At 48.8% G+C, this 14,132-nt stretch overlaps 1 protein-coding gene across 2 annotated transcripts; it reads right to left on the reverse strand.

Annotated features, from left to right (window-relative positions):
• Positions 1-1,871: 1,871 nt before the first annotated feature.
• Positions 1,872-12,956, reverse strand: LOC146335322 (uncharacterized). Of its 2 annotated transcripts, XR_014786053.1 has the most exons (6): positions 12,816-12,956; positions 9,843-9,979; positions 7,437-8,307; positions 6,606-6,779; positions 4,575-4,834; positions 1,881-2,395 (listed from the first exon to the last, which is right to left on the reverse strand). XR_014786053.1 is itself a non-coding variant. In XM_084822166.1 (5 exons), the coding sequence occupies exons 1-5, from the start codon at positions 12,863-12,865 to the stop codon at positions 4,666-4,668; spliced, it is 1,401 nt and encodes a 466-aa protein (XP_084678292.1). In that variant the 5' UTR covers positions 12,866-12,956; the 3' UTR covers positions 1,872-4,665. The 2 variants fall into 2 exon arrangements, 1 of the variants encoding a protein (XP_084678292.1); XM_084822166.1 differs by having other exon boundaries at positions 1,872-4,834.
• Positions 12,957-14,132: the final 1,176 nt, after the last annotated feature.

Below are 14,132 nucleotides of genomic sequence, written 5' to 3' on the forward strand. Positions count from 1 at the left end.
CAGTTCCTATATTCTTCCATTCATAGTTTTACTAATGTGGTCGCAATTGCCTCCCTTCTGCATTGTAACACATCCTTTGGAAGACAGTGAATTAAACACAGAACAAATGATCCGTTTGCTTTGGAAGATTCTTTCTGTTGGGGTTTCCAAGTGGGCCCAAGTTACGTGACTCCCAGCCCTCAGACTTTCCAGTGTGCAAGAGAAGATTCTGATGAGGACAAAGCGCAGGCTGCTTCCACGGGTGTAGGACAGTCAGTGCCTTATTCAGGACACCCCTGGCCAGAGGACACTGCATTGCCATCATCCTCTAGCTCAGAGAATGAATCCCCAGCCTCACATAAGTTTCAGGCTACAACATCAGGTGAGGACTCTTTAGCAATTCCATCAGCTCTTTTAGGAGGGGCAGAGCTGGCCACACTCAGGTCTTGTCAGCCCACATAAGGTTTCAGTTGGCCTTAGTTCCTTGCTGAAACAACAGCCTCCTGTTGACCTGGTAGGACCCACTTGGAGCTATCCAAGGTCCTGCTTTCTTTCTGCCTTGATCTTGACCAGCTTTCCTTGTGAACTTCAAGGAACCACAGAATGGGACAGCTAAATGCTATTTTAAGGTCTCAAATCCAGCAAAGAGACTCTGGAACAGCCCGGTCCATTAAAAAAAAAAATGGTCTAGGGCTCTTGAATGGCAGGGGAAAGAGTGTGGAAGGACAGGGCAAGGCCTGGGAAAAATGTCAGGGGTGTTTCTAAGCACAGGGAGTGGGATAGCAGTTCAGATTCTGAAGGAGAACCGCCAGACATGGGGGAGGTGTTTTCCCAGGCTAGTCCAGACATGACTGGGCCGGCTTCTCAGGTTACAAATGTCCAGCTGGCTGAGGATGAAGGTCCCTCTTCACACACACCCCATGAGAGGCAGTGAACAGGAGGAGGCGGGGTCTGGGGAGTATGACCTAATAGACACCAGATGCAGGCGCAGAGCAAAGACAGAGAAGGCAGGGGCAGAATTTAGATGGTCTACTCGATTGGCCTTGCATGAAAAGCTGAGCTTAGAAGCCTCACGAGAGAGAGGGACCTCCCCTCCTTAAGCTAGTGAGACCACCTTTCTCTTCAAACAGCGGGCAACTCTCGTAACTTCCATTTGAATCCCCTGAAGGCATTCCTTTGTAGATGGAGAGTCACTGAGAATTTGCATCTGTATGACCCTGTGAAGTAATGGATTAAAAGCTGTAGACTGACACCTCTCATCTGTGTCTGTTTGGGGTTAGAAGTAAAGTGGGGGCTAAAGGAATCTTGACAGAAAAAGACCTTGCACCGTGCCTGAAGAAGACCCTGATATGATGTCTTCCAGTACGGCAGGGGTTGGAAACCTGCGGCCCTCCAGATGTGGTCAGACCACAGCTCCTCTCGTCCCTGACCATTGGCCATGCTGGCTGGGGCTGATGGGAGTTGGACTCCAGAAACACCCGGTGGGCCACAGGTTCCCCACCCCTGCTGTAGGAACTATCACGGTAGCTTCCCAGATGAAGCTACCCCGGATCTGCTGACAGCTGCTGGGGTGGGGGCGGTGGGGAACAGCCAACCGCTTGCACCCTTCATAAGCCGTGCGATGAAGGCAGCTGTTTTGCATCCACAGGCCAGGGCCCAGATCTTTTAAATACCTAGCAATGCCGCAAGAACAATTAACAGAATAATCCTATCCATGTCCACTCAGAAGTAAATCTTACTGAGTTCACAGGGACTTATTCCTAGGTAGGACTGCATGCTTAATGTGATAGCTTTCACTGGTTGCAAAACAAGCCCTGTAGAACCTTGCAGAATGAAGCAATTAATTTGCCTTTACAACGGCTCCCTAATTAGCTTTAAAAAAAACTCTTTCACAAGGGCCCAAAAGACAATGAGTGTTTTAATCAAATTTTATCACAAAGGGCTGAAAGTCATCATAGCAGTTATCATGGCTGAAAGTCATGAGAGGCTCTTCACTGGATGTTTGGAGTGCTGTTGACTGTTTAGCATCATTAACTTTGCTTTAGTTCTCATGGAAGGAATCAGATAGTGTCTGGACTGTACCACTTCAGTCTGCAGGGACAGGGGGAGGCTTTTCCAAGCAAATATAAAATAAAATACAGTCCCTGCACATAGAAAACTAGCATGCCAGGCAGTCTAGGTCAGAACACTCTTTGATAGGTGAGCTTTCTTGATGCAGGGACTATTTTTGTATGCAGAAGCATTGGAGAAAGGATCATAGCTCCGCGGTAGAACACTTGTTTTGCATACAGAATGACTCAAGTTCAATATTTTCTAAGCCCTTTCGGAAGATAGTTGCCCTGTGTTCAGGAATGGTGAGAGTTATAGTCCGAAACATCTCGCAGGTACTATGTCTGGGAAGGCTGTTGCAGTCCTCCTAGGATGTACAATTTCATGGAAGATAGGACTATCATTTCTGGATGAGCCATGATAACTAAATAGAACCGCCATATACAGGGGCAGTATACCTTTGATTATCCGATACTGGGGGCATACAACAGGGGCAGGTCATCTCCTTCACGCCCTGCTTGTGCATGCCCAGCGACATATGGCTGCTTCTTGTTGGAAAGGATACTGAACCAGACGGACCTATGGTCTGATCCAGCAAGGCCAGTTTTACGTTCCCATATTCCAATTCGAGGCTAGTTATTGCACAGACCAGACAGCAAAATCACGCCGCGCCACAATCGTGACTGGTGGCCCAATCTCAAATGCAACTAAGTGGAATTAAGCCCCACTGGCTTCAGCAGTGGAGGCTGGTGGCTCTGATGTCCGTGGGGCAGTGAATCCGCTCCAGGTTTCAGTCAGAACAAGTCAGAACTCTAAAGGAGCTCTCCAAGGTGCGCTGTTAGCCTCCCCTGGATTTCAGCAAACCTTACTTCCAAGTCACAGCCCAGTCCTATGTGGAGAGATGTGCGCTTGAGCCTGCTGGTTTCAATAGGCTTAAGCGGGCCTTACTCTGCAAAAGACCCAACATACATATTTGTGTTCTTGGGGATTGCAGTCGGAATTGAGCCTGTCCCTTTCTCCTTGGTCAGGTTGGGAAGGGACACAGATCTCTTGGTTTTGGACCACATTGCCAGCCTCTGGGTGTTAAGGACTCTCACCTGCCTCTTTGGGGCTCAGCCTGGGCCATGCCAAAGACCTCTGACCCTACTCATCCTCCACACTTACCTAGACGTCTGGTCTGGTGTACCACACAGCGGTTTCGGAAAATCTCTGGGAGCGATGAAAGCAGCCTTGGAAATAAGCCCCCAAAAGCTACTAGCTTGCTATGTTATTTTATTTTTTACTAGCCTAATAGCCTCCCTCCTTCACAGCCAGCCTCAAAACACAGGCTACTAGTCTCTCAGCGGGCTAGTTAAAATATATATATATATCCTTCTACCAAGCAGCTGCCTTGGGATGGGGCTTACAGAAAGGTTCTCTTTCCAGTGTGGCCAGTATGAGAACCAAGTGGACTGGTGGAGGAAGGACAGAGAAATCCAACCCTTCTCCACCAGCCCACCCACTCGCCTGCATGGAATTCCTGGTCACCTGTGGTAACCAGGTAAGTTGTTAAGTACAAAGCTGGGTGGAAGTCAAACTTTCTGGAGTAATGAACAACCACCATTCATGAGTCATTCTTCATTCTGAGTGATATTTTAAACAGCACAATCCTATGTAATTTACTCAGAAGACCTATTGCGTTAAATGGGGCTTATTCCCAGGTAAGTGCAGCCTGAGGCTTGGGAACTGAAACCAAGTTTGGATAAGCCAATTCAAATAGCTCTTTGTGGGGGCAGATTCCGTTCTTAACGCTCTACACTTGATCCTAGGTGGTCTTTGTTTTTTTTCATGTTTTCCATTCCACTCACAAGTTCAGAAAAGGATCTGTAATTTATTTTAGGGTGCAAGTGTTATGAATCAATGAGGATCGTAAGTCATAGGATAAATTCACCTGGCAGGGGAGACAGCTTCAGGATTTTTTTCCCCAGTCCCTAGGGCAAGGAACAAAATCAAACTATGGGTGATAGAAATAAAATCTCTGAAGACTTCCCCCAAATAATCACACACAGACACACACACAACTAATTTGTACATAAAAAGTGACCAAGTCAGGGAAAAGGCTAGCTTGAAGCTTTGTCCCTGACATACTACTTTTCTATGTGTAGAGAGTTTTTAGGCAAGGGAACATTCTCATGTACAATAATCCACCACCACCATCTGCAGTTTGAAATGGTACCGTCTAGGAACAGGTACATTACATGAGGCTTCTGCTTATCTTCTTCAGGGCCAGCTTTCTGCAGGCATTGAATTTCTGACCCAGGGGAGCATAAAGTCCCCATATCCCTCTTTTTCATTCTATTGTGGTACAGTCCAAGTGGGCTGAATTGGCACTGCGTGACTGAGAACAGCCGAAATCCAGGGAAACGTCATCTCGGGGTCAGGTCCTCCAGAACCGTACTAGAAACCTTCTCCATGCTAACCCAGAAATGAACTGGAGGTCAGCTGCAGTCGAATTAGGGCACTGGTGGATACTCTCGAAGATTAAATCTGATGGATCTTTTACTCACCTACACTGTCTCACTTCTATCAGCCGTAAGGAAGAAAGGCCCAAGATTCTCACCAGGTGGAATGAGGTCACAAAGGCTCCTTTCCAGAACTTTACCCCTGGGTCTCCAGGTAGCTGGAGCTGGGCTGCTGCTGGAGCCCCTCGAAGGCTGTTGCCAGCTCCTGCCTGTAGTTATAGACTGACTCTACCTCCTGGCTGTTTCTCAGCAGTTCGTTATTCTTGCGGGCTTCGTAGTGGAACCGAGAGTTTCTCATCTCATACCTAAAGGGGGTCGGGGGAGAGAGGGTGGAAGCTTGTTTTATATAGCCTGATCACAGAGCGTGGGTCTCTCAGAGGAAGAATTCAGGCAAGGTATGAGAGAGCTGCTGGTCTGGAGGCAGGCAGGCAGGGACAGACAGCATGAGAGGAGCTCAGATCTTGGCTATGGTTACATCAAGGGCAGGCAACTATAATCTGGGAGGGGGGACCGGATGACTCCACACACAGCCCTCCACAGCCATAGGACTTCAGGGATGTCCAAGGGATAGGGCCACATCCCCTAACATCATTTAGTTCCCAGCAGCTGCATCAAGAGAGACATCCTCCCAACATGGCAGTTGGAAACTGGCTTCCCCTGCCCATGCCTTCTTCCTCTGGGGAGAGGATGTGGGGCAGGTGAAGCCTTTGGTTCTTGGCAGGATGATCCTCTCAATGCAGCTGCTGGGAACTGGAGGACACAGGGCAGGAAAAGCTGCCGCTTTCCCAGTCTTCTTGTTATCTCCAACCTGTGATGGGAGATAACAAGGGGATTCTCCTGCGTGCTTCTCCCTCACCAATCTCCATCCCCAGTAGCCTCTAGGCCAGGGGTAGGAGCTTGGAGAGGGAGGGGAGGGGCCTGCAGAGGAGCCTAAGCTTCTGCAAGCCGGATGGGCAATCTCCGTGGGCCAGATTCAGCCTGCAGGATAGAGGTTGCCCTACCCTGTATTACATTTATCCCGTGATTCCTGGGTAACCTCCACCACTGAAAGCTGGAAAGGGTTGCAGAGGTTCTGGCCACCTTTCTCATCTGGTTTGTTATTATTTAGCAGGCCAATTTTCTCCAAGAATTGGGAGGCAGAAAAGCAGGGAAAATGAGCTGCTAAACAAGGTAAGGTGAGCCCAGAGAAACAACCAGACATGGAGAAACCTGGCTGGTGGTTCTAAAAATCCCCTCCAGCTTGCTCTGCCTGTTTGGAGGTTAGCCTTCAAAATCCTTAACAGGCAACAGCCTAGCTTACACATGGCTACTATTTATGTGACATGTAGCCAAGACCTCGGTCTGAACTTCAACAAGACATTACTCAGAAATGAGGACTCAGGACAGAGTTAGAACCTTCACAGGATCAGGCGGGGAACTCTTAGCCCCTTCTGTGTTACTTGACACCCGCTAAGCTGATAACTGTAATATCACTCTCCAGCCACCTGCAGTGATGACTAGGAAATCTGGCCCTTTGGGGGCCTGACAGATTCCTGTGGCACTCCCGACTCATCTTGCATTTGCAAGCTGGGCGGGGGGGGGGGGTGTTATTCCAAAATCCTGGAACTTCGGGGGGTGCACCAAAAGCAATTTGCACAAATGTCATGAATTGTGGGTGCAACTTGCGCAAATTACACATATTGCAGCTGCAATTTGCGTAATTCGTGCAGATCATGCCCTGCATTTGCGTAATTTGTGCAAATTGCAGCCATAATTTGCACAAATTGCTTTACACAATTTTTTTAAAACCCTGGAAATTTGCAAGCTGGCCTGACTCGATGCAGATCGAGTCGGGCAAGCTCGTGGGAAAGCGAGCCAAAGTCTGGGGGCCGAGCTAACTAAAGCTCATCGAGCTTCACCCTGCCGGACGGATTCCTCCGACAGTCCTAGCGATGCTGGTAAAGCACGAAAGGGAAGCCGCCAGCTCCCTCTTCTGGCAAGGTGCTACAGTGACACTGCCAGGATCCACCTGCTGTTTTCAGACTCCTAGCACTGTACACAAAGAACCTGCCCCCCTCTTTGAGAATTTATGCTTACCACTTGGGTTTGGGGCCCCGGGTCCGTTCCATCTCCTGCTGCCTTTTTAGCTCCAGCAACCACGCCTCTTCTACCCGCAGACGCTCTAGCCGGAGACGAGCCAGCTCTTGCTGGTATGGAGACCTTTCAATCAGGGATTTCCCCATGGCGCCATCAGCAAGAATCTGCAAGAACCTGAGCAGTCAACAAGAAGAGGCCTGTTATGTTTTCTGCAACACCCCCAAGCAGCTTTGAACAAAGCCACTCTCCTGGTCGCCCATGGTGAATAACAATCTCCTACAGGCACCCAGGCATGGAAATTTAGAGTCAATTCATTGTTTCTTCGGGGCCACAAATAACTAAAACAAGCTAATCATACTTCTTTATAGGGTCTAGGAAAATGCTTTCTGGCCTGTTAACAAATTTGTCAGCCCATCCTCGTGGCTGAAGAACCGGGAGCATTTCACAAACCGAAGAATTAAGAAATCCCCCAAGGGATTTTCTTTTCTTTTCTGTACAGCTGGGTAACTTGAAGTTACTATGTTTTTTCTAAAGCCACGTATTTTTAAACTGGTGGAAATGCCATCCGCCTCTAATCCTTCAGGTTCTTGTCCATCTGCTGCAGCCAATCTCCGAGCTTGGCCAAAGCCTGACAGACACCTTTTTGACTGCTGTGCCCTTCTGTGACATAAACATAACTCAGCCAATCACTGCTAGAGGCTTTATTACTAGCACCAACACCCAGTCCCTCAGTGCATTATAATACAGATCACACAGTTTATTATGAGAGCAAAGTTTAGAATTGTTGAGGGCTTGGCTGGATGCTGAGCTGCGACAAAGATGTCCTCTTACCGTTCATTGATCTCCTGGGCTGTCGGTGAGGAGATGGCAGAGGAAGCCAAACTGTAAGGACTCCAAGAATCGCTCTGTATTCTCCTTCCAGTTGTCTTGGTGGGAGTCCAGGACCTGGAGGCTAACGTTCCCGGCCTGTATATCCTCGACCGTGACTGCCGTCCTGACCCGCTGTTCTTCCTGATGCCCCAGGCCTTTCCAAACTGCGGTGGAGGCTGGCCACAGGCATTTGTTTTGGCTGAACTGGGTCTCCATACAGGCCTCGGAGACTGGGACCGAGATCGGGTGCGTTTGGCGGCTGGAGAGAATGACCGGGAGCGGGGAGCCCTAGAGCGGTCGAGGCTCAGAGAATGGCCTCTGTTGAGGGGGAAAGAGGCCCTTTCTGGCAGGCAAGCTCTGACGGGGATCTTCGGGGGCAACAAAGACTTGACGCCGATCACATGAGGGGCCCCGATTTTCAGTGGGAAAGCAAGATCCACTGAGTTCCAACCTGCAATCTCACTTCCCTGCAGCCCTACCGGCCGGTTCGCCGGGGAGGTGTCAAAGGTTGGAAGGCCCAAGCGCATCAGGGATGAAAAATCCCCTACGGGTCTGAGTAGATGCTTTGGCTTCAAGAACCACTCCGCCTCTGTTGATGGCTTTGTTGGCCCTCCAATACCCAATTCCTCATAGCTCCCACCAGGGGCCACTGGCCATCTTGAGCTAAAGGGACTTGTATCAGCTACAGAGCCCAGATCGAAAGTGCATTCTTGACCTGGGGGGTAGCTCAAAGCAGAGGCCAAACTGTCCACTTCGACCTTAAGTTTTCGCAAGCTCTCTTCCAAGTCATCAATGCTGGGGATCTCCGTGATGGGATGAGAGCAGGAACCACCTACGTGGAAGGCAAGCCATTTATTTAAAACGGCAATAGCCAACATGGACTGCAGATCAAAACTGACCGCCCAAAACACAACATCTGTGCCACAGAAGCCTACCAGACTTTACTCAAGAGTTGTGAGAAAAAGAACGTTTGGTCACCTGTTTGCTCTTAAGAAAGATGTAGAAGGTTGATATAGACTTTATTCATATCAAGTGAATAAAAGGAATATATTTATTCTCTCATTCTCTCTATTTCCGAAGTTGAGAGGCAAGTACGGATCTTTATGTAGCCAAATGGCACCATCCACACAGTAGAAGGAGGTATCAGCCGGCTTGGGAGAACCCCACGGTTTGCAGAAGACAAAAAAAAAATATTTAGGGAGGAAAACTTATGTGGGATGGGGGAAAAACTTATGTGGGGTGGGGGGGAACACCCCAATGAGGACAGAGCGTACTCAGTGGCCATTGAATGTTGGCTGACTGTTGGGGAGAAATGGAAAGCCCAGGGAGGCAGATAAAACAAGAGTATCCTGGAAGAGGCTGACTGGCACACTGACTAGAACCCTAAACAGCAGCACTCCACACTGCAGCAATTTGTTGCAGTTCTCACTTGCTGCTGTCTCATACACATTTTGGAAAGCAAAAGATCCCTGCCAAGCTGACTCTTCTTTCAGGAAAGAATATTAAGGGCACAATCCTATGCATGTTTAGACAGAAAAAAGGCCTATAACTCCCAGCATGCCCCAACCACTACAGTGCTGGGAGTTGTAGGCCTTTATTCTGTCTAAACATGCATAGGATTGCGCCCTTAATTTCTCCACATCCAATCAACCACCTTCTACAATTCAAGTACATCGGCACTACGCCTGTGGAGAACCCCTTCCCACTAGGTGATCACCTAGGATGCTTCTGGAAGTCGCATCCTAATTTCTCCCCAGATTGTGAGTTCAGAACTACCTGGCCCTCGTTCCGAAGTGGAAGCAATGCATTAGGAACCCTCCATGGTTTCATTCCTTAAAAAGTTTCCATGCGCTGCAACTTTCGGTGCCTTCTCTCTCTCCCCCTTCCCCCTCACAACACCCTTGTGAAGTAGGTTAGGCTGAGAGATGGTAGCTGGCCCAATGCCACACAGCACATTTCATGACTGAATGGGAGATATGAGCCCTTATGAACTGGGTCCTCCCAATCTTATCTAACCCAGGGGTGGGCAACCTGTGGCCGTTGGTCTAATGGCATGCGGCCTTCGGCCTAACTTCAAAAGCACTTTGCTCGCGTTCAGTTCGGACCTCTGGTAAGAGTAATCGCTCCCTTCTCTGGCAGCCCTCTGCATGGGAAGGAAGAGGGAGAGAGATAAATGGGGTGGCAGAAAAAGAAAAGGGGTGACATACCCCACCTTTGGCTCTGGCTCTACCCACTGCTGGGATTGGCCCTGCCCACTGCCAACGTACAGCCTCTGACAGCTTACCCATTAGGGAATGTGGCCCCTGACAGAAAAAAGGTTGCCCACCCCTGCTCTAACCACTAGGCAACACTGGCTTCAGCTCTTACCGTTTTCTTCCTGAACCGGCAATGATCTCCCTTGGTTGTCACTGTGAAGATCCTCTCGCCTCCCGCGGCTTGGGAAGCTAAGACTGTGTGTTGTGTTGGTTCTTTGGCTGTTGCTAAGGAACTCCTTTGGCTCTTCTCTTTAACACAACGACGCCAACATTGTCATGTGTCGTACATTTCCATTTCAGAGAATCAGGTTAACGTTTTCTGTTACTCTTAACCCCTGGGACGGATTACTAATCATAGTAATTTTTATATAGTGCTTCACATCCCCACCCCTCGGGTTTTTCTCCCAGCTTGCCAGGAATTCTTTTCATGATGGATTATTGTTGTTATTATTATTATTAGGGCCAAAAATGACAGGTTTCAACTGCCTCCTTGAAACAAATGCTCTATATTTATAGTCAGTAGCACAGTGAGGTAATTTTAGACTCTGAGCTTAATGGTCTTACTCTGATTAAGTTAAAATGTGGTAAGCGAGCTTTGCTGCATTTGGGGGCTCTCCTGTTCACTCTGCTGAGTGGGGTCCTGCCCTTCTGCTCCAAAGTCCTGTCCTGAAGGCACCGCTGCTTATATTTATACTGTATTGACAATGCCTTCTTTTATTTTTTTATTTCTTTGTTGGATTTATATCCTGCCTTTCCTCCAAGGAGCCCAAGGCACCGTACATGATTCTTCTCCCCTCCGTTTTACCCTCACAACAACCCTGTAAGGTAGTTGAGGCTGAGAGTCAGTGACTGGCCCAAAGCCAACCAGTGAGCTTCATGGCCAAGTGGAGACTAGAACCCGGCTCTCCCAAGTGACAGTCCAACACTCAAACCATTGCACCACACTGGCTCTTCTTGGACTGCACAAGAAATAAATACCAGAATGTGTATCGTGCTTTGTACTCATTATCTCAGCAAACCTTTCTAACATTGTTCCCCAACCTGGTGCCCTCCAGATGTGGGCACCCCCATCTACAACTCCCATAATCCCCCAGCCAGGCAGCTATGCCATGAAATAAAGGAATGATAACCTTCCCCTACCTGGTGCCCTCCAGATGTGTGGGACTACAACTCCCATAATCCCCCAGCCAGGCAGCTATGCCATGAAATAAAGGAATGGTAACCTTCCCCTACCTGGTGCCCTCCAGATGTGTGGGACTACAACTCCCATAATCCCCCAGCCAGGCAGCTATGCCATGAAATAAAGGAATGGTAACCTTCCCCTACCTGGTGCCCTCCAGATGTGTGGGACTACAACTCCCATAATCCCCCAGCCAGGCAGCTATGCCATGAAACAATACAGGCAACGCCAAAGAGTGTTCAAACTACCGCACAATTGCGCTCATTTCACATGCCAGCAAGGTGATGCTCAAAATCCTACAAGCTAGGCTTCAGCAGTATGCAAACCGAGAACTACTGGAAGTACAAGCTGGGTTCCAAAGAGGCAGAGGAACTAGAGATCAAATCGCCAACGTTCGCTGGATCATGGAGAAAGCAAGAGAATTCCAGAAAAACGTCTATTTCTGCTTCATTGACTACGCTAAAGCCTTTGATTGTGTGGATCACAACAAACTGTGGCAAATTCTTAAAGTGATGGGAGTACCAGACCACCTTACCTGTCTCCTGAGAAACCTGTACGAGGGACAAGAAGCAACAGTAAGAACCAGACATGGAACAACCAATTGGTTCAAAATTGGGAAAGGAGTACGACAAGGCTGTATATTGTCACCCTGCTTATTTAACTTATATGCAGAGTGCATCATGAGAAACGCCGGGTTGGATGAATCAGAGGTCGGAATTAAGATTGCCGGGAGAATTATCAACAACCTCCGATATGCAGACGATACCACCCTAAAGGCAGAAAGCGAGGAGGATCTAAAGAGCCTCTTGTTGAGGGTGAAAGAGGAGAGTGCAAAAGCTGGTTTGAAACTCAACATTAAAAAAACTAAGATCATGGCATCCGGCCCCATCACTTCCTGGCATATAGAAGGGGAAGAAATGGAAGCAGTGACAGATTTTATTTTCTTGGGCTCCAAGATCACCGCAGACGGTGACTGTAGCCATGAAATTAAAAGACGCTTGCTCCTTGGGAGGAAAGCTATGGCAAACCTAGACAGCATAGTAAGAAGCAGAGACATCACCTTGGCGACAAAGGTCCGTCTAATCAAAGCTATGGTTTTCCCGGTAGCAACGTATGGCTGTGAGAGCTGGACTATAAGGAAGGCTGAGAGCCGAAGAATCGATGCTTTCGAACTGTGGTGCTGGAGAAGACTCTTACGGGTCCCCTGGACTGCAAGGAGGCCAGATCAGTCCATCCTAAAGGAAATCAACCCTGAGTGCTCATTGGAAGGACAGATATTGAAGCTGAAGCTCCAATATTTTGGCCACCTAATGCGAAGAGAAAACTCCCTGGAAAAGACCCTAATGCTGGGAAAGACTGAAGGCCAAAGGAGAAGGGGACGGCAGAGGATGAGATGGCTAGATAGCATCACTGATGCAATGAATATGGACTTGAGCACGCTCCGGGAGAGAGCGCAGGACAGGAAGGCCTGGCATGCTATGGTCCATGGGGTCACGAAGAGTCGGACACGACTAAACGACTGAACAACAACAACAAAACCTTCCCCAATCTGGTGCCGCCAGATGTGTGGGACTACAACAACTCCCATAATCCCCAGCTGGCTATGCCATGAAACAATACAGGAATGGGGTGTGGGAAATCACTCATCCTTTATAATAGCCTTCCTGAACCTGACATCCTCCAGATGAGTTGGGCTACAACTCCCAGCAGTGGCTAGGGGATACTGGGAGTTGTAGTCCCACGTATCTGGAAGGCACCAGGCTCAGGAAGGCTGCTTTAGATTGAAAGCCCCTCCACCCAAATCAGCATAATTTCTCCACCAGATTTCCCAAGTTTGGGGGGGGTCCTCATCTCTAGCCCCCCCCCTTTCTACCCCCCCAGATTCGCCTGGCCTTCTTCCAGCACCTGAGGGCGACTCCGCGGCCACGAACCCGCAAAGCTCCAGCCTCCGCCATGTGCGGCCTTCCTGGGTAGCATCACCTTCATCCCCCTTAGCAACCGCCTCAACATTCCCGTTGCTAAGGAAAAGGACCGCCTCCTTTTTCCCCCCCTCTTCCTCGTTCTCCTTTACGCCGACAAATTATGTTTGGCCCTCCTCGCTTACCTTCCTCCCTCGGTTTTGCCACACTTCGGTGTTCCCTCTTTCTCTCGCCCTTCTTCCCAGAGTACCCAATGGCATCGCGGGTTCTCTACGGTGGGAGCCAATAGAGAGCGAGGAGAATAGAGGCACGTGATTACCAAAAAAAAAAAGAGACAGAGAGACAGACAGACTGAGAGTGCGTGAGTCCCAGCCTTGGGCCCACCGGCTTCGGGCCAATCAGCTTTCAAGCTGCAATGTTGGGAACACAGAGGCAGAAAAAGTGTAGAGTGGCACATAGCATAAATTTCCGGTTTCTCTAGACTTTTTTTTTTTCTTCTCCCCCAGGCTGGAAGTGAGAGCTGCCCATAGAAATATAACACAATCTTCAATTTTGCCGCAGCTCTAATTGGGCAACAAGGGTTGTATCCAGTGTTAGTCCTACTTAGAAATTCAGAACGTATGCACTGAAGTGAATGGGACTTGCTAGAGTAACATTGGATGCCACTCCCGGTGTCCTCCCTGACCATGCAAAGTAGTAGCAGTGATGCTACAAAATTTATTTATTTATTTATTTATTGCATTTATACCCCGCCTTTTTTCCTCTTGCAAGGAACCCAAGGCGGCTTACATTATCCTCCCCCTCTCCAGTTTATGCTCACAACAACAACCCTGTGAGGTGGGTTGGGCTGAGAGTGTGTGACTGGCCCAAAGTCACCCAGTGAGCTTCCCTGGCTGAGTGGAGACTAGAACCTGGATCTCCTGGCTCCCAGTCCAACACTCTCGCCACTACACCACAAAAGTCCAAGCAGCAACAGTAAAAACTGATGCTTTCTCTGTCTCAGTCTTATTTCATATGAATAATGATGATGATGAGAGTAGAGTTTTCAAACATTAGTGGAATTCTATGCATCTCTGCAAAGCAGGAAGCACAGGGAACTCAATGGCACTTACTCCCAAGTAAAAGTGTAGGACTGCAGACTTAAAAGTGCATGGAAGTCAATGGAACTCAGATAAGTAATTTAGGGCGCAATCCTATGCATGCTTCGACGGGGAAAAAGTCCACGTCTGGCTGCGGAATGCTGGGAGTTGAAGCACTTTTTTTTCTGTCTATCTAAAAATGCATAGGATGGCACCCTTCGGGA

This window comes from Heloderma suspectum, chromosome 15, assembly GCF_057233095.1.
Source record: "Heloderma suspectum isolate Gila_16-S chromosome 15, 16-S_ref, whole genome shotgun sequence".
Taxonomy (NCBI): Eukaryota; Metazoa; Chordata; class Lepidosauria; order Squamata; family Helodermatidae; genus Heloderma; species Heloderma suspectum.

Bases quoted from the DNA above. Each gene is read 5' to 3' on its own strand.
- LOC146335322 (XM_084822166.1), bottom strand. From the start codon at position 12,865: ATGGCGGAGGCTGGAGCTTTGCGGGTTCGTGGCCGCGGAGTCGCCCTC. The intron at 9,980-12,815 runs GTGCTGGAAGAA...GTTGTGTTAAAG, and splicing joins GGCCGCGGAGTCGCCCTCAG to AGAAGAGCCAAAGGAGTTCC. The intron at 6,780-7,436 runs GTAAGAGGACAT...TTGACTGCTCAG, and splicing joins GCCCAGGAGATCAATGAACG to GTTCTTGCAGATTCTTGCTG.